General features: G+C 39.4%; 1 protein-coding gene across 9 annotated transcripts in view; it reads right to left on the minus strand.

Annotated features, from left to right (window-relative positions):
* Positions 1 to 14,967, minus strand: part of CIT (citron rho-interacting serine/threonine kinase) — a 68,506-nt gene extending 53,539 nt beyond the window's left edge. For all 9 annotated transcript variants that reach the window (XM_053993982.1, XM_053993978.1, XM_053993977.1 and 6 more), the window contains exons 1-10: positions 14,749 to 14,967; positions 14,491 to 14,616; positions 13,585 to 13,726; positions 12,138 to 12,313; positions 11,155 to 11,256; positions 10,818 to 10,960; positions 9,864 to 9,957; positions 8,299 to 8,502; positions 7,614 to 7,767; positions 84 to 264 (exon numbers count right to left, since the gene is read on the minus strand). In XM_053993982.1, the coding sequence (XP_053849957.1) occupies positions 84 to 264; positions 7,614 to 7,767; positions 8,299 to 8,502; positions 9,864 to 9,957; positions 10,818 to 10,960; positions 11,155 to 11,256; positions 12,138 to 12,313; positions 13,585 to 13,726; positions 14,491 to 14,586 (1,292 nt within the window). In that variant the 5' untranslated portion in view covers positions 14,587 to 14,616; positions 14,749 to 14,967. The remainder of the gene's footprint in view (positions 1 to 83; positions 265 to 7,613; positions 7,768 to 8,298; positions 8,503 to 9,863; positions 9,958 to 10,817; positions 10,961 to 11,154; positions 11,257 to 12,137; positions 12,314 to 13,584; positions 13,727 to 14,490; positions 14,617 to 14,748) is intronic.
* Between the last annotated feature and the right edge of the window lie 303 nt (positions 14,968 to 15,270).

Here is a 15,270-nt window from a genome sequence, read left to right on the forward strand (position 1 = left end):
CACATACACACATCATCCTCTCTGCAACAAACCTACCCATTTTTCCAGCAGTCCTATCCACCTGAGCAATAATTTCTACTTACTCTGATCTGAGTATCCCCAAAGCCTTGATGAATGAAAACCCCACAAATGGCAAATCTTCCCCCGAGAATCCTGCTGGGTTCAACTGGCGCGTAGAGGATAACACCCGCAAATTCTTCTCTGGTTCATCAAAATTTGAGGTGTCATCATCAGACTTGAGAGTAGGAACGAAGGGGGGAGGAGCTGGTGGGAAAAAAGCAAGAAGAAAAGACAAAATTCAGCTACAGTTCACTCTGCAACAGTCCCACTCATTCAGTGCTTGCAATGGCACTGCAGCTCCTGCTTTTAATCTTGCTAACACAAGCAGACCGAGCTGCTGCTCTCAAAGCGTATTACAGCAACAAGAGATTAACCCTTGAGCTGCCAACATGGCTACCACTCTGCAGGCACAGCATCTCCCACACTGATCAAACTGGGGTTTAGCTTAGGCATTCGAGATTCTGGGGTTTGGGTTTTTTTCAGGTTAAGATGTTGGGTTTTTTAACACATAACTGATAAAATCAAAGCACCAGGCTAAGAAAATCATTACTGTAATATAGCCAGAAGCCTGTCAATTCTGATTCAGCTTGAAAAGAAAAATGTCTTCAACCTGTCCAATTAGTGATACTACCTGAGAAAGAAGCCTGATCCTGTGCTAGTCAGCTAAGGGATATATCTTACCCTTTAACACTAACAAGAATCTTCCCAGCATGGGTTTCTAATCAACAGCAAACTGGTCTTTCTCCTGCAAGGTTCTAATAAACTATAGCTACTAAAAGCTCACTGGTCTTTAGGAAAAGAAGATTGATTTTATTTCTCTAAAAGAGCTTGCTTAAGATCTGGAACTCTTGCCGGGACACCACTGCAGTCTGGCTCTGATACAATCAGCTCTGAAGAGAGGTATAAATAGCAGGAATTACATTGTATTTCCTACTATAATTTCTAAATTGGTACCACTTAACTTGCTAAGCAGTTGTTTAATTCCAGGTGATTTTCTCGTGCTTGCTTCAGTTTAATTAACCTAAGGAACAAAAAGGACAAGTTCTTCTTGGTGCTGTGCAGCACCCGAGCTACCTGCTGGCTTGGCTACATGTGGGAAAGGAATGAATGCAGAAGCCCTGCTGTGCAATCCCTACCTCATTAAATCACATTTCCTGACATTTATTTATTTAATTTCATCACTCGGGTCCCCACTCACTGCAACTCTGAGATCAGCAAAGGGGAGACAGCTCCTCAGCCAGCAGCTAGAACAGCTCATTGTCACCAGCTGATGGAAGTGGAGTGTGCTAAAGCCGTTACCATGGATCCAGTATGGATCTCCTGTAGCTGAAGGGCTGATGAGGATTGAAGGACTGGGAACAACATTCCAACCCCTGCAGTGCAGGCTCCCTGCTCCCGAGTCCCCGCATGCCGGCTTTAACCCTACCTGCCTGCGGCGTGACAGCCGCTGCTGCCCGTGAGTGGCAGGGGCACAGCGAGTCACGGCTGGAGGCGCTGGCTCCCTCTAGGCTGCCAAAGCCTTCCACTGCCCGCCTTTAACTCTCCCTTCCCTCGCTGGAACTACCCACCAGACCAGCATTAACAGAGAAAAAAAAAAAATAAAGAAGCCGTCTCCGTCAACTGCCAAATCCCAACTACACACGCAGGCTTTGGTAGCAGCTCCCTGAAGAGCCATCCTGACGCTGCTCCCAAGCAGGGAAGTGAGAAGAAATTCCATGAAGCAGATGCTGCTCGTGTACAGTAGTTCCAAGTACATTAGAATGAGATAAATGGGGAAAATACACAAATTAAATAGGTTCTATAGTAAGCAGTTTCAGCCTACTGGAACTTACCAGCTCCAGAACATTTAAAATGTATGTCAGTATCACAAATTTATTAATTTCTTTTATTTAATTGGTTATAATAAAAATATAATATAATGCTGATATTTATGCAACATAATCGTAATTTTGAAATATAGATTGTTGATTTGGAGATGTATTTCCTTTTAAAAATTACTTAATGTCAGGATAATGTCCAGCTACTCTTACATATATTCTTAATGATTAAAAACAGAAAAGTAACAGAGAACAATTTGTAAGCATATCATCTTTAATGCAAATACAAGTTAAAAGTTGTAGTTAATTCACAGCAGAGGAGAATCAGTTCAGGATTAGTATTTTTTAGTTTCAGGACCTTCACTGAAAGAACTCTGTGCTTTCTCTCACAGAAAGGGGTTGCTGTGGGATTTTTAACACTGTTTTTGAAGGCAGATACTGTGTATGAGGTAAAGTAATAGAGAAAATAGCAAACACTTCACTTCATCTGCAAAAGGCTAGAACGTTTTTAAAGAGGTAACAAAAACCAACTTAGCTGCCTTTTTATAATGGTACAAGCACCCTGTTCCGTACTCCCCAAAGCCTGACAGATGACTTCATCTCTGAAAGAGCCATCTAAAGCCTTACTTCCCTCCAGAAATTAGCAAAGATCTTAAGAGTCATCTTCAAGGCCTTGCAATTAAAGTTGTTCCTCTTACCAATAATAAGAATTGCTACTCAAACCACATGCATGAAAGAAAATACCATTTAACTCTGCATGCAAATAAAAAGATGAAAAAGCACTCAGTGGGACAACAATGGATGCACAAAGATAAAACTGAATGTGAGACAGAGCAAACCTTTGGAGCTGGTGGGAAACTAGTTTAAAGAGCACAATGTTTTACACTACACCTTCCTCTGATGTTTTAAATAAAATATGAGAACAAAGATGAGAAATTGTGAATACTAGATTAAAAAGAAAAGAAAAAATCCTTTGCCCTCTATTTTGTATTCAGTAAAATCCATGACTAACAGTCCAAAATCTCTGCAACTCTGCAGTATAACTTTGTTACAATATTTGTATCAAGAAATAGTAGCACCTAAAGAGAAAACTGAGAAAAGTCATTTGACAAAAACACCCCTAGATGTTAACTAGTTCTGAACTTGTCAACAGTGGCTGTAAATGAGAAGCAGAACTTCTGAAGAAGTTTCAGCATGTTGAAGAAAAAAAAAATCACTTAGGGGTAAGAGGGAATAACTGAAAAAAAAAAAAAAAAATAAAGCTAGATCCACTCTGTCTGATGTTGCTAATTATTTGGTAGCTTCCTCATAGATTTTTATTCCTCAGACTAAGCAGTCCTTTATCTGATGTCCAAAATACCCACAGAATAAACAGAGTAGTCATGTAAAACCAAGCTAAAACAGACAAGCAATTTTGTCCTCAAGTGTGGGTCACATCATGGAATAATGTCTAGTTAAGTTATTATTACTTGCTTAAAATCAGAAAGCTGTCACACAACTATAGCATTTTCAGAAGATGAAGATTGGTGAATGCCAATACATTGATGTGCTTTTCAGTTGCTCCTTGAAAGGGAAGGATCCTTCAGCAGAGGTCAAGATAAGCCTCTGAGAAATAAATGTGAGCACCATGCCATCACATCTGACAAGGTGACAAATTTACACTTTTCTCAGGCTCACCCAAAAGGGAGGCAAAAGTACTACTCAAAAAGACAGTAAACCCAGTGCTTCTACTCACACAAACTGGTTGGGTACAAAGAGCTCCTTTTGTCTCCGACACGTTACAACGAACGTACATGTTCTGTTTACCATTTAAAGAATCTTGTAGAGAACTGCATGTTTTAAAAAAGTCAATTCCTTGCCTAGATACATCCCCACTTGTGGAAGGATATAACCCTCTTCCATCTGTTCTAAAGAATGACTTTCAGAGGAAAAGGGGGTGTTGTAGGTTGCTAAGTTTAAGAGAAAAAAGAAAAAATGAAAAAGAGAAAGGAAAAATCCAAAAGCACCACACATACTCCAGTACTTTAATCAGTTTATCATTAAGATTAGATAAAGTGTCTCTTATGGAAAAAAAGGCTTTTTCTTAAACTCTGCTTCAGTGTGTATTTATGACTGGTACAAAGAACATTGCCTTAACAAGGTCTTTCCATCCTTTCAAAATATTTTCATGCAAATTCACAAAAGAGAGACTGCATTTCCCCTGGGACAGCGAAAGACTCAACTGAAATAGGAAACTTAAAAGCAATACAGAATGTTTCTTAAGGATAAAAATGTGTCTCTTCTTGATCTACAAGGTGATCTATAAATGCTTTCTGAGGAAAAGCATCCACACAGCCTTTTTAAATAGGTTAGGCATTCATCTTCCTCAGGCTCTAACAGACCTATTTGAGAAAGTGTTATAAAAGAAAAATAGACAATCCCAGTGATGAAACTAAAGGAAATTTTTGCTAAAACCACTTATAAAAAAGGCACCGTGCTAGTTCTAACCTATCATTACAATATTATCTTAACACCTTTAGTGCTTTGTCAAGACAATGATACAACACATACATTTCTATTAATAAAAGTGATTTTCAACCTGCAATGCAAGTGATCTCCACTTCAAGAAACAAGTCAACACATTATTCTGAAGACAAGAATTTAAATGAAACCCCACAATGTGTTACTGTTAACATCCTGAATGACAACGTGGTGTTCATAAGGATAAGTGTCTGGGACTTATGAATAATGAGATTTGGGTCCTGCCTCTTTAACAGCAGAAAACAGTTTAAAAATCAGTCATAATACTTTCTCAAGTTCTTCTGTTTGCACGAGACATTAACTCTTGTCTTTTCATATGTGTAGTTTCCATGTGAAAGTCCAAATATGCCATTCCATTTTCAACCCTCTTGGACTGTAGTTACATAGCAATTCTTAAAATGAAAGGCTCTTTATGCTGTACACATATTGCTTAGGTAAAAATGAAAGTTTTCTGACCATCTCCCAGCTAGACTTCAGCAAGCAGATTTTTGATTCCAAATTAAAAAGCTGATGCAGTTTATGGATGTCAAATAACAAAAAACAACAAAAAAAAAATCCCAAAATTATACAGAATGCAGCCTTGTTACTGGTAACTCGAGTATGTCATTCCCCCATACTCTACCTCTGATTTTAGATACTTTTTAGGTACTCAAATGGTTCTGTTGTAAACTTTTCAGTGAAATACCTGATCATTTAGCTGAAACACAGATAGAAATATGTTTATTTCAGGTAAATAAATTCCAAAATATTTTCAGAAAATTCTCCAGTAAATGAACACAAACTTTTGAGTTTTGGTTTATTTTATTTTTGGCAAGGAAGTGTGGTGGTATCTGCTTTCAGGTGGGGTTTTTTAAATAAGTTTTAGAAGTCATTAAATAGCAGAAAAGAGACAGAAAGCAACAGAGAGCAGAATCTATAAGTGTGTTTCAGTACAATACTCCAACAAAGGGGAAAAAACACCTGTTGAGACAAATTCAGATAAACCTGACCCTAGGTTTAATGGTTTGATTCTGTTTCTGCAACTTAAGAGCTGCTTCTGCAGATACATTACTTGGACCCAGGGAAGTTGGGAGTTTTTTTTTAGAGGCAGTGATCTTTTGGAAAGGGGTTTACTAAAAAGTCAAGTGTTTCACAGGTTACCATAACAACAAAGTGTAACACTGAAAAGCCCCTTAATGACACATTCTTAACCAAAATCGTTGTATTAAGAATGGCTATCCTGGAGCTCTCAGCATGATAATTAAATACCTGCAAGGCAAAGGTACCAATTTTTTCCCTACCTTGCTCAGCCTGAAATAGAAATTACATCACTGCCCTTATAGACTGTAGGAAAGTCTGACTATGCTGACACAGAATTTGTCTAACAATTGTGGATCAGAGTCACTTCACTTGGCAAAGGCTTTAGGATCACCCAGTTGCAATACTCCATAACCTTAAATCTTTGACCAGATTAACGTGGGGTAGTGAGATTCTTTAATGTAAATCTAAATCCTATGACCTCTTCCATCACCCAACTTCTCGAGCTGCCATTTCTCCAATTAAATATCTCTATCAGTAGAGGTCAAGATTAGAAAGAAGCCTTTAGCTTTTAGATAGCCCAGGTCAAACCTATCCCAGGTTTTGAACAGAATGACAGCAAGACTGCTCAGAAAAACCAGCACAGGAAGAACCACTACTGAGAGCAAAGCAATAGGTGATACATTGAATCTGCTGCTTGAAGCAGAGACTGCTGTGTTTTGTGCTAGTTACAGTGAGGATTTATCAAGTATGAGGCATAACAACAAAATGAGGGGTCAAAACTGCATGAAACCTCACAGTAGGTAGGTGTGGATATTACAGGGAATGATGCAATCAGCTGGCCAGCTGCAGACAGAAATGGGATTTTTTAAATCCCAAATGACTACTCCAACAGTATAACCACACCAGGGCTGCCTAGTGGCTTGTCCATCAGCATCACCACTGTCACATGAATTGGCAAAATGCTCCATTAAGTCCTGCAGCTGTGTGAATACTACACAGGCAATTGCCAAGGAAACACCAGAATATATGCTCACATATCATTCTTCTCTCTATATCTGAGGTAACAGGATATAAATGCAACACAAAATTCAGGAACAGAAACTGGTGGCTTAGGCAGGGCTCTGGGGAGAGAAGGCAGAGAGCACTGGGAAATGTATGCTAAAGTGATGAAAAGGGCTCAAGGCTCAATGACTCTCAAAAGGGCAGAAACAATGGAATTTAACAGAACAGCAACTCCACAAGTTCAAAATTAATGAATCGACAGAAAAGTGAGCAAACGTCTGTGGAGCTGACAGCTGAAGTGCTGAGATAGTCATCAAAAGTAGAAGCACTGGCTTAGCAATTTATCATGGAAAATGGAGCAGAATCATTCCCTTACAGCATATTTGACAAAAAACATAAGGCAGACATGTTGCTCGCCCAGATAATCTTACAGTCCAAATAATTTAAAATACTCTCCAACACAATCAGGTCCCCATAGAGATCACTGATGAACTGTGAAGTATTTGTTTTTGCCATGGAGCTGGTGCCTCACTACTTCCAAATACCAAATTCCATTGCTTACATTGTATTATAAACAGTTTTCTGCATAGAGAATTATCTGGTTCACTGGTTTTATTCTATTCCTGGTTGAATGAACAGATTTTTGACCAAAATAAAGCAGTAATACATTATCCCCATTGACTTTGACAAAAAGCTCCAATGGCCTCTACGGCCACAGACATTTCATCACCTACTGGAACTACAAAAAGTAACCCAACCTTAAGTAAAGTTGGTTCACAAGTAACAAAAGAGAAAGCTGAGGATACAACAACAAGAAAAGATGAAGCCAAATTTAGCAAACTGAAGTGCGAAAGGCCTGAAAAAACATACTGATGCCTTTTAATCTGAAGAAGGACATGGAAAGGACCATTTTGATTTTCCAGTCTAGTGCCTGCAGTAATATGGCAATTGCATCAGAAATTCATATGCAGTTTTATTAAACATCCTCTTACCTTACAATTTTTACCTGAGATGTTAACACAGCCTTTGCAAAAACCAAAATGAGCTGTTTTGTTAAAAACACCTGCTCCAGAAACCAGTCTTGTTTCATTATGAATAATTCAGATCAAACACACTTAAATACTCATGCTACACATTTTCTCAGTACCAAAAAAACCCAGAAATTGTTTATAAATATAACTTTATTCTACTTACAATTACGGATATTGTTCCAGTCAATTTTAGAAAAAAATGGATGGCAGCAGAGATCCTCATAACCCAGCCTTTCCTTCTGCCCACAGAGCAGGCTCTGGATCAGGTCAAGAAAGTCACTGCTAACTTGCACATCCTCTGGGAACTTCAGAAATCTCTGCATTAGAAAGAAATGGATTTCTGCTCAGTAGGAAAACAGGCTCAGAACAGGAAGATTAAGTTTCATTATGCTGAGATATGTCAGGTACAAAGGATGACTATTTATAGCACACAAATAAAAGCATGGTGCATTTTATCCAAGTAGGCTTTTATATGCATTTACTGCATATAGATAAGAACACAGGAACAACCATTCCCACCAAGGCAAACGGTATCCCAGGTCAGCATCTTATGCTGAACAATGGCCAATGGCACACACAAATGGAAGAGTAAAACAAGACACTTCCCCAGAAAATTCTCACAAACTTTCAAAGGGTGGGTCATAGGATTGTTTGAATCAGGGATGATGTTACAAAAAGTAACTTGATAACTAACCTATATACCTATATAAATACAACACAGTGCATATATTCCAAATATTTTATGAACATGACAAAGTAAGAGACATCCATAAACTTATATAAAGCTGAGAAAAACAGCCTTTAGTTACAACCTTTTTACTTGAGAACAGGGAAGGAGATCTCTCTACCTGGAAGTTCATGATGTTATTGAAAGTTTTTGCTGATGTGCCTTCAGTGAAAGGAGACCTTCCATAAATCATTTCATAGGCAATGACTCCAAGGGACCACCAGTCACACTCGGGGCCGTAGGAGGCTTTGCCATCCCCTCCCAACCCTGTCAGCATCTCTGGTGCCATGTAGTCAGGTGTGCCCACAGGGAGCCTGGCATTCACCTGGGAGCAAAGATAAACCCAGTGAAATTACAGCACTTTCTGTTCAATGGCATCTTGGTAATAAAACAAGGTTTTATTTTTACCCCCATGCTTTTTTTCTTTTTAATGAGACATAATTTTCAGCCCTTCACATGAATTTTAAGAAAGTAATTTTAAGCAAATTTTGCAAATAAGCACTAGGTTAAGGAAGCTGCTGATAAACAAACAAAGAGAGCTATTTGATATAAAGAGTCAAATTATCAGAGCTAATTGTTACTATAAAGTACAAATTGATAAAGTAGAAAAGTAGTATCCCAAAAAGCACAGAAATACTAAACTGATGTTTGTTTTAAACAGCAAGCATACTCTGCTTCAACTAGTATTAACAGGAACATAGCTGAAATTTCAAAAATGGCCAAGTTCAGACATAAATATTTCCTGCCCTCATTACATTCTCTGTCACCTTTACCTTTTTGCCTAGTGTTCATGATCAGCAAAGTACTAATATTTGAATTTCTGGATTGCTTAGAAAAGGTAATTCAGGTGCCAATGCTGCAATCATTTTTGTACTGAGTAGCATAAAAGAATGCACAAAGCAGCAGGCAGGCTAACACAAAAACCTATAAGTGACTGAAAAGATAGTGTGAAGAAAAAGTTTTTTAAAAATTTAAATGAAATGCAGAGAAGCACTGAAAGTGTAAGAGCAGGGAAAACAGGATATTAAGAATCACATTACAAAGAAAATGTTATGGAAAAATAAAGACTGTAAAACAAGACAGAAATATGGTACAGAACTTCATGTTCTCACTTGGATACATTTAAATTTTAAAAATTTTCACTGGAAGTTGTATGCAGTTACCAAAACTTACAAGCAACTTATAAAAATCTCCACTGATTTAGATTTGATGCAGTACTTTCTGGTGAGTGAAGCCCAGAATATTTAAATGTGACTCATTTTGATCAGAACTCCCCAGTCTTCAAAGTTATGTCACCTTAGTTACGACAGGCACAATTTTCATTCCAACCATAAATCCATGTCCCCTTTAAACACAGCACTGAACAACTGTAAGAACCTGTAGAAGTATGATTTTGTATCACAGTGCAGCACCATGAGAAAGCAAATTTACCATTACCTTTCTTGTGTATTAATATTTTAAAAAGCAAATATGTATCTGCTGAAGGCTGCAAAAGATACTTGAGCTCCTGCTTGAAAAGCCATTCACAAATGGAAAAACAGAATTATGAATAGATTCCATAATGGACAAGAAAGGCAGAAGAGAGAAGAGCAAGGTATAATCAAAGAACAGATACCAAGTTAGTTTTCCCTTTTCAACTGGGCTATCCAAACAAGCCACAGACAAAGTTTAAATCCGCATTGTTACCGTTTTGTTTACTGTCATTTTGGCCGCTGACCCAAAGTCCACCAGTTTGATGTGCCCTGTTCGGTCAATGAGAACATTCTCTGGTTTGATATCCCTGTGAGCCAGAAGAAAGCAATCAGAACCTTTCCAGACCATTCCCTACTGTCACAGCCAGATAACAGGATGTCCCTATTCACCTATACTCAACCACATGCATAAAACCTTTCAAGTGGGAGTCTTCTTCCAAAAATTGCCCTGTTTCCAAGCACATAGGGAAGTATTACAGCTCCCCTTAGTCCATGGAAGGTTAATAATTATTGGCAGCAGATGAAAAGAGAAGGTGACTTTGCACCTTGACCACATTGTAACTGAGTTACAGTAAAGTATTTTGTAGTTTTCTTCCCAAACGCCCTCACAACTTATTCTGCAAATCTTCCAAATTCGGCCAGTGACCTTGCACTAGAAAGCCACAGCCCATGCTCTAAGTGGAGCCACTACAAACTCTTGGAACATAATATACTTCCTAACATTTCCACACCCTCAGAATGGAATAATTTCTTTAAATACCAGTATGATTTGAAAGTGCACACAGTAACAGTCTCCAAGCCCTGAGAGAAGACTCTGTGATATTTAAGTACTCCAATGTCCTATACAGCCCTGTTCACCAATCAGCACACAACCATTTTTAACAATTACATTAATTTCCCATAGTATTTGGTGCCAAAAGCAGCAATCCATGGAAAATATTTAAATTTGTTATAGTGAAACATTAAGGTTTCTTTTCACTGAGCCTCCAGAAAAATATATGTAACAATCCTTTCTTGATATTGGTCTGAACTTTACATCAAAGTTAATGCCTTGAGCTACAATTATAGTTGGGAGTCTGATTAATTTTCTAATTTTTTCCTCTGACACAGCATGTGAAATACTGAAAGAGGACAGAATATAGAAGCACCCAAAGCAACCTTTACGTACCGGTGGACATAACCCATCTGATGGACACTGTGAATGGCCAAAACCAACTCTGCAAGGTAAAACTGCACCATATTCTCATCCAGCTGGTCCTCATATCTGTTTAAGAGTGACAGCAAGTCCCCTCCAGGCTGATATTCCATAACCTACATACAATTTTAAACAGATATACAAGATATTCCATTCAACTACCCAGTAAGACACTGGGCATATATCAAATAGTGCTATGTAGAGCAGGAAAATTTACAGAAAACAAGCACATTTCAACCATCACATTATTCTTTAATAAACTAACAACAATGGTGTTCAATAGAGGAGAAAATCAAAAACTAGGCATTACCAAGTAGAGATTTTTCTTGTCTTGAAATGCATACTGTAATTGTGGAATCCATGGACTGGTGCTCTGAGCTAATATGCTGCGTTCTTCCTCAAAAAATGACACCTACCAAAAAAGTGTTCAGTTACATCATGATGAGAGGGAGTGAGAATACATTAGAATCCCCTAGTTTTAGAAAAACTTGGCACACATCACAAAAAAATTACACAGAAATTATTAAGTGCTGTTTCCTGAACAAGTGCCATGTGAGGGTAGTGCCATACTTTGCTTTCTTGTCAATCTATGCCCCAGAAAGGGTAATTTTAGTTGGGCTCCATTTCTCTTAGCCACAAAAAATGCTGAGAGATATTAGGAGCAACCTTACTGCACCATGTATTGGAAACAACCGATGCAGATATTGTATAAATTCATGAGGTCTCTCATGGAGTATCTCTGTCCTACTTGTCATCTCATGTCAGCAAAGATTAACTTCTGTTTCTCACCAAACTATGAGAACAACCTCCATTATCCCTTTTTTAAGTTTCCAAGTAACACATTTCTCAAGCTAGCGAGAGGCTCTCCATAAAAATCCAGTCACCACAGTTTGCCTTCACACCCACTCTTGACATTATACTTCGCTCTTTAAAATAAAAAAAAAAAACCCTTAATGAATAGATTGTCTGAAAATTCAAACCATCATCAACAAGATCAATACTGATTCAGTGTTTTCGTCATCTGTTTTTCTTTTCTTATAATTAGATGGGAAGCTCTTTACAACAAGGGCCATGTTTTGGTACCTGAGGATGGCACCTCACCCAACAGACCCATAGACTGTGACGATGACTTTTAAACACAGCAAGACTACACACAAATTTATTGCTTCACTCAAATGTAGGATGAGCTTTCTCAAGATATATTTTTAACTCAGTTCTAATAATAGTGAGAGAAAGGAAGTGTTCAACAAATTGCAATTTATCCTCCTAGTCACATAACAAAAATATACATACGTGCTCCTGCGCCAGCAAGGACTCCTTGCTCATCACCTTCATGGCATAGACATCACCAGTGACTTTCTCTCTCACTACTTTGACTTCTGCAAAGTGACCACAGCCAACCACACTCTTTACTTCAAAGTCCTTCACACTGGGTTGCAGTTCCTTTAGTTCAGCGATAGCCTCTGCATCTATAAAAATAAAATACTTATTTTACATTTGGCAACTGGCATTTTATAAAAAAGAGACACTATCAAAACTGGGGAATAAAATTAAAAAAGCTCCAGCAAACCAAACCAAAACAAAAAAAAATCCCAACATTCATTTCCAGATTCTCAAGAAATGTTAAATCTTTCCAGAATATGCTTCTTAAAAATAATACCATGCATCAGAACTAGAAAAAGACTGTATCAATGCAGAGTTAAGTCTGAAATATGGTACATACAAAAGGATCAGGAAATGCTAAGACAGTTCCCATAGCAACCATAATTCTGTCCCATTCATAACATCAGAGGCTGAGAACCTCTTTGGTTCTTAATTTCTTTCCAGCCATCCTTTATCAAAAGTATATTTTCTACACATGAAGGCTTTACCCAGTGAGTTCTAGTCCAGGGACAGGGTTTGCTCCTCTGCCTGAGGGAGGCACCAGTCCATTGTCTAACAACCAGCCACAGGCATTTATTGCAGATATTCAGCTCAAGTTTTCCACTGACTAGTTCCAGCCAGCATGCACTGTGATAATCAGTCACTCAGGGGAGATTGTTCTAAAAATTCTTCAAACTAGCAGAAAATTACTGTCTGCTAATAATACCTACAAACCATTGGGTGGAGCTATAACAGGGGGCACAACACGTTACTTGAAATCAAATGTTTTTCTGCTACATCTTAATGGAAAAATTGATGGAAATTTTCTTTGCTCTTCCCCAAAAGGAATCTGGGCACATTAGCAATAAAATATTTACTTCTTTAGGACCTGTATTTCTGAAGTACAGAAATACTTTTTGCAAGTTACACATGCAAAACCTGGGTAACACATGGAATCCAAAAGGTCAAACAGCCAGGGATTACCAAATTTCTCTCTCAAATCTTTTTTTTTCCTCATAGTCACTATCCTGCTCTCAACTTCTGACATCCTTCTGTGGTGCACACTCAGAGCTTTGCTGGAGCCACTACTCACTTTCCAAGAAAGTACCTCTTGAAATATAAATACAGTACAGACTAAGAAGGAGGTATATTTGAGTCACAGCACTTCAAAAGCCACTTGCATTTGATCTTCTTGGACCTGAACAAATCCTTACCAAGATTGCCAAGATCCCCTTTGCAGAGTTGAGTCTGCCAACAAAAAATCAGACGCTCAAAGTCCTGGGTTACAATCAAAGCAACTAAAGCATTACTCTAACACCCAGATTCTTAAGAACTGTTTAGTAAAGTGACACCTGAAAATTAGTCTAAACAAACTTACACTTCTTGACAAAGTTGCCAACATGTTTAATTTTCATTAAAGCAGGGTTTCTGCATTCTTCAAAAAGAACAAATAATGAATCAAGGATGCCTTCCCGGGAGAGAGGAGACATCTGCTGTTGAGTCACAAAGAGTGGCTTCCCCTGGAAAAAAAAAGCAGCAACAGCAGATGGAGTCTCAGACAACAATGAAAAGCCTCAAATCAATAACAGATGTATAGAGCAGATAATATATATCCATTTTAAAATCACTACTTCGGAAATTAGGCAAATGATACAGAAGTGTGAGGTAAATATATCAACTCACTATGTCTATCTGTAATAGCTGTTACAGGTATTTTTCTTTTAGACAAAGCAATCCTTTAAAGTTTCAAGCAACTAAACTAGCAGTCTCAAGAAAGCTGTGATTCACATTTTAACAATCTATATTCTCCTGATGACTCTGATCTGACTGGCCTTTTCCTTGACACTGCATCATGCAGGTCTTTTCATGGTACAAACAATTTAAGAAATCAGCATCAACAGCAGCTCTGGAAGGAAAAGCTGTTGGACCTCAGAAAGGAGCCCCTGGGTAAATTCATCTTGGGAGAAACCCACAGCTCCTTCACTCATGAAAAGAACTGAAGCTTACAGGGCACAGAAAACAATATTCCATCTTTATGTGGAAAAAATCTACCAGGCTAAAACATCAGCAGATGCACAAAACATAAGACCAGTTAGTATCCACTGAATTTTGTGCAAACCAGGTACACTTTGAACTTCACCTAGTTACTCCTTTCTTTTATCCCAAAGAATGACACAGGCATGGTTTCATCATCCAAACAAGCAAAGCTGTATTTTGAGATACGAAATGGGGATGGACAAGGACAAAAGTGAGATCAGCTGCTCCCAGGTCAGACATCCTTCACCTGAAAGAGCAGATTTAGCCGAGAAGCTCTGCTGGTGATGGGCTCCATCGGTCCTGCCTCGACCGGATTTCGGGCTCCACATTTAAACTTCAACATCTTTACAGCTTATCTCATAGAAACGAGCACCTGAAAAAGGGAACAGGGACATTCAGGAAGCACTTAACTGCCTGACTCTAAGCAAAAGATATGGATATGGGGGGATTAATTTAAGTAACATCTACTTTTCCTCGGGGACAAAATTTATAAGTTTAAACTCGCCTGGAGCGCCCCGGCAGTTAAAGTGGGGAGAAGCACCGAAGCAATTACGTTGAAGAAGAACTCCGAGACTACCGAGCCCAAGCCGTGAGCGAACCCCACCGCGCCACCTTTCCCGCGGCACTCAGCGCCTCGGCCAGCCTTCCCTCAAACACCTCCAGGGACGGTGACCGCATCACCTCGCTGGGAGGGCGCGGAGCCGCCCGGACTCCCGAGGTTACAGCGGGCGGACCCGCGTCCCCCTCAGAGCTGCCCCATCCCAAGCCCCGGGTCCCCCTCAGAGCTGCCCCATCCCAAGCCCCGTGTCCCCCTCAGAGCTGCCTCATCCCAAGCCCCGTCCCCACTCCAGCCACCCCCCGCCCCAGGTCCCTCAGAGCCCCCAGGTCCCTCAGAGCCCCCGGGTCCCCTCAGTCCCCGCGCGCGCCCCGCTTTTACCGCCGCCAGCGTTTGAACGGCGCGGTGGGCGTGAGGCTCCTGACGTCACTTCTGGTACCGCGGCGCGGGCCAATCGCAGGCCGGCGGGCC

The sequence above is a fragment of the Vidua macroura genome, chromosome 18, assembly GCF_024509145.1.
Source record: "Vidua macroura isolate BioBank_ID:100142 chromosome 18, ASM2450914v1, whole genome shotgun sequence".
In the NCBI taxonomy this organism is placed as follows: Eukaryota; Metazoa; Chordata; class Aves; order Passeriformes; family Viduidae; genus Vidua; species Vidua macroura.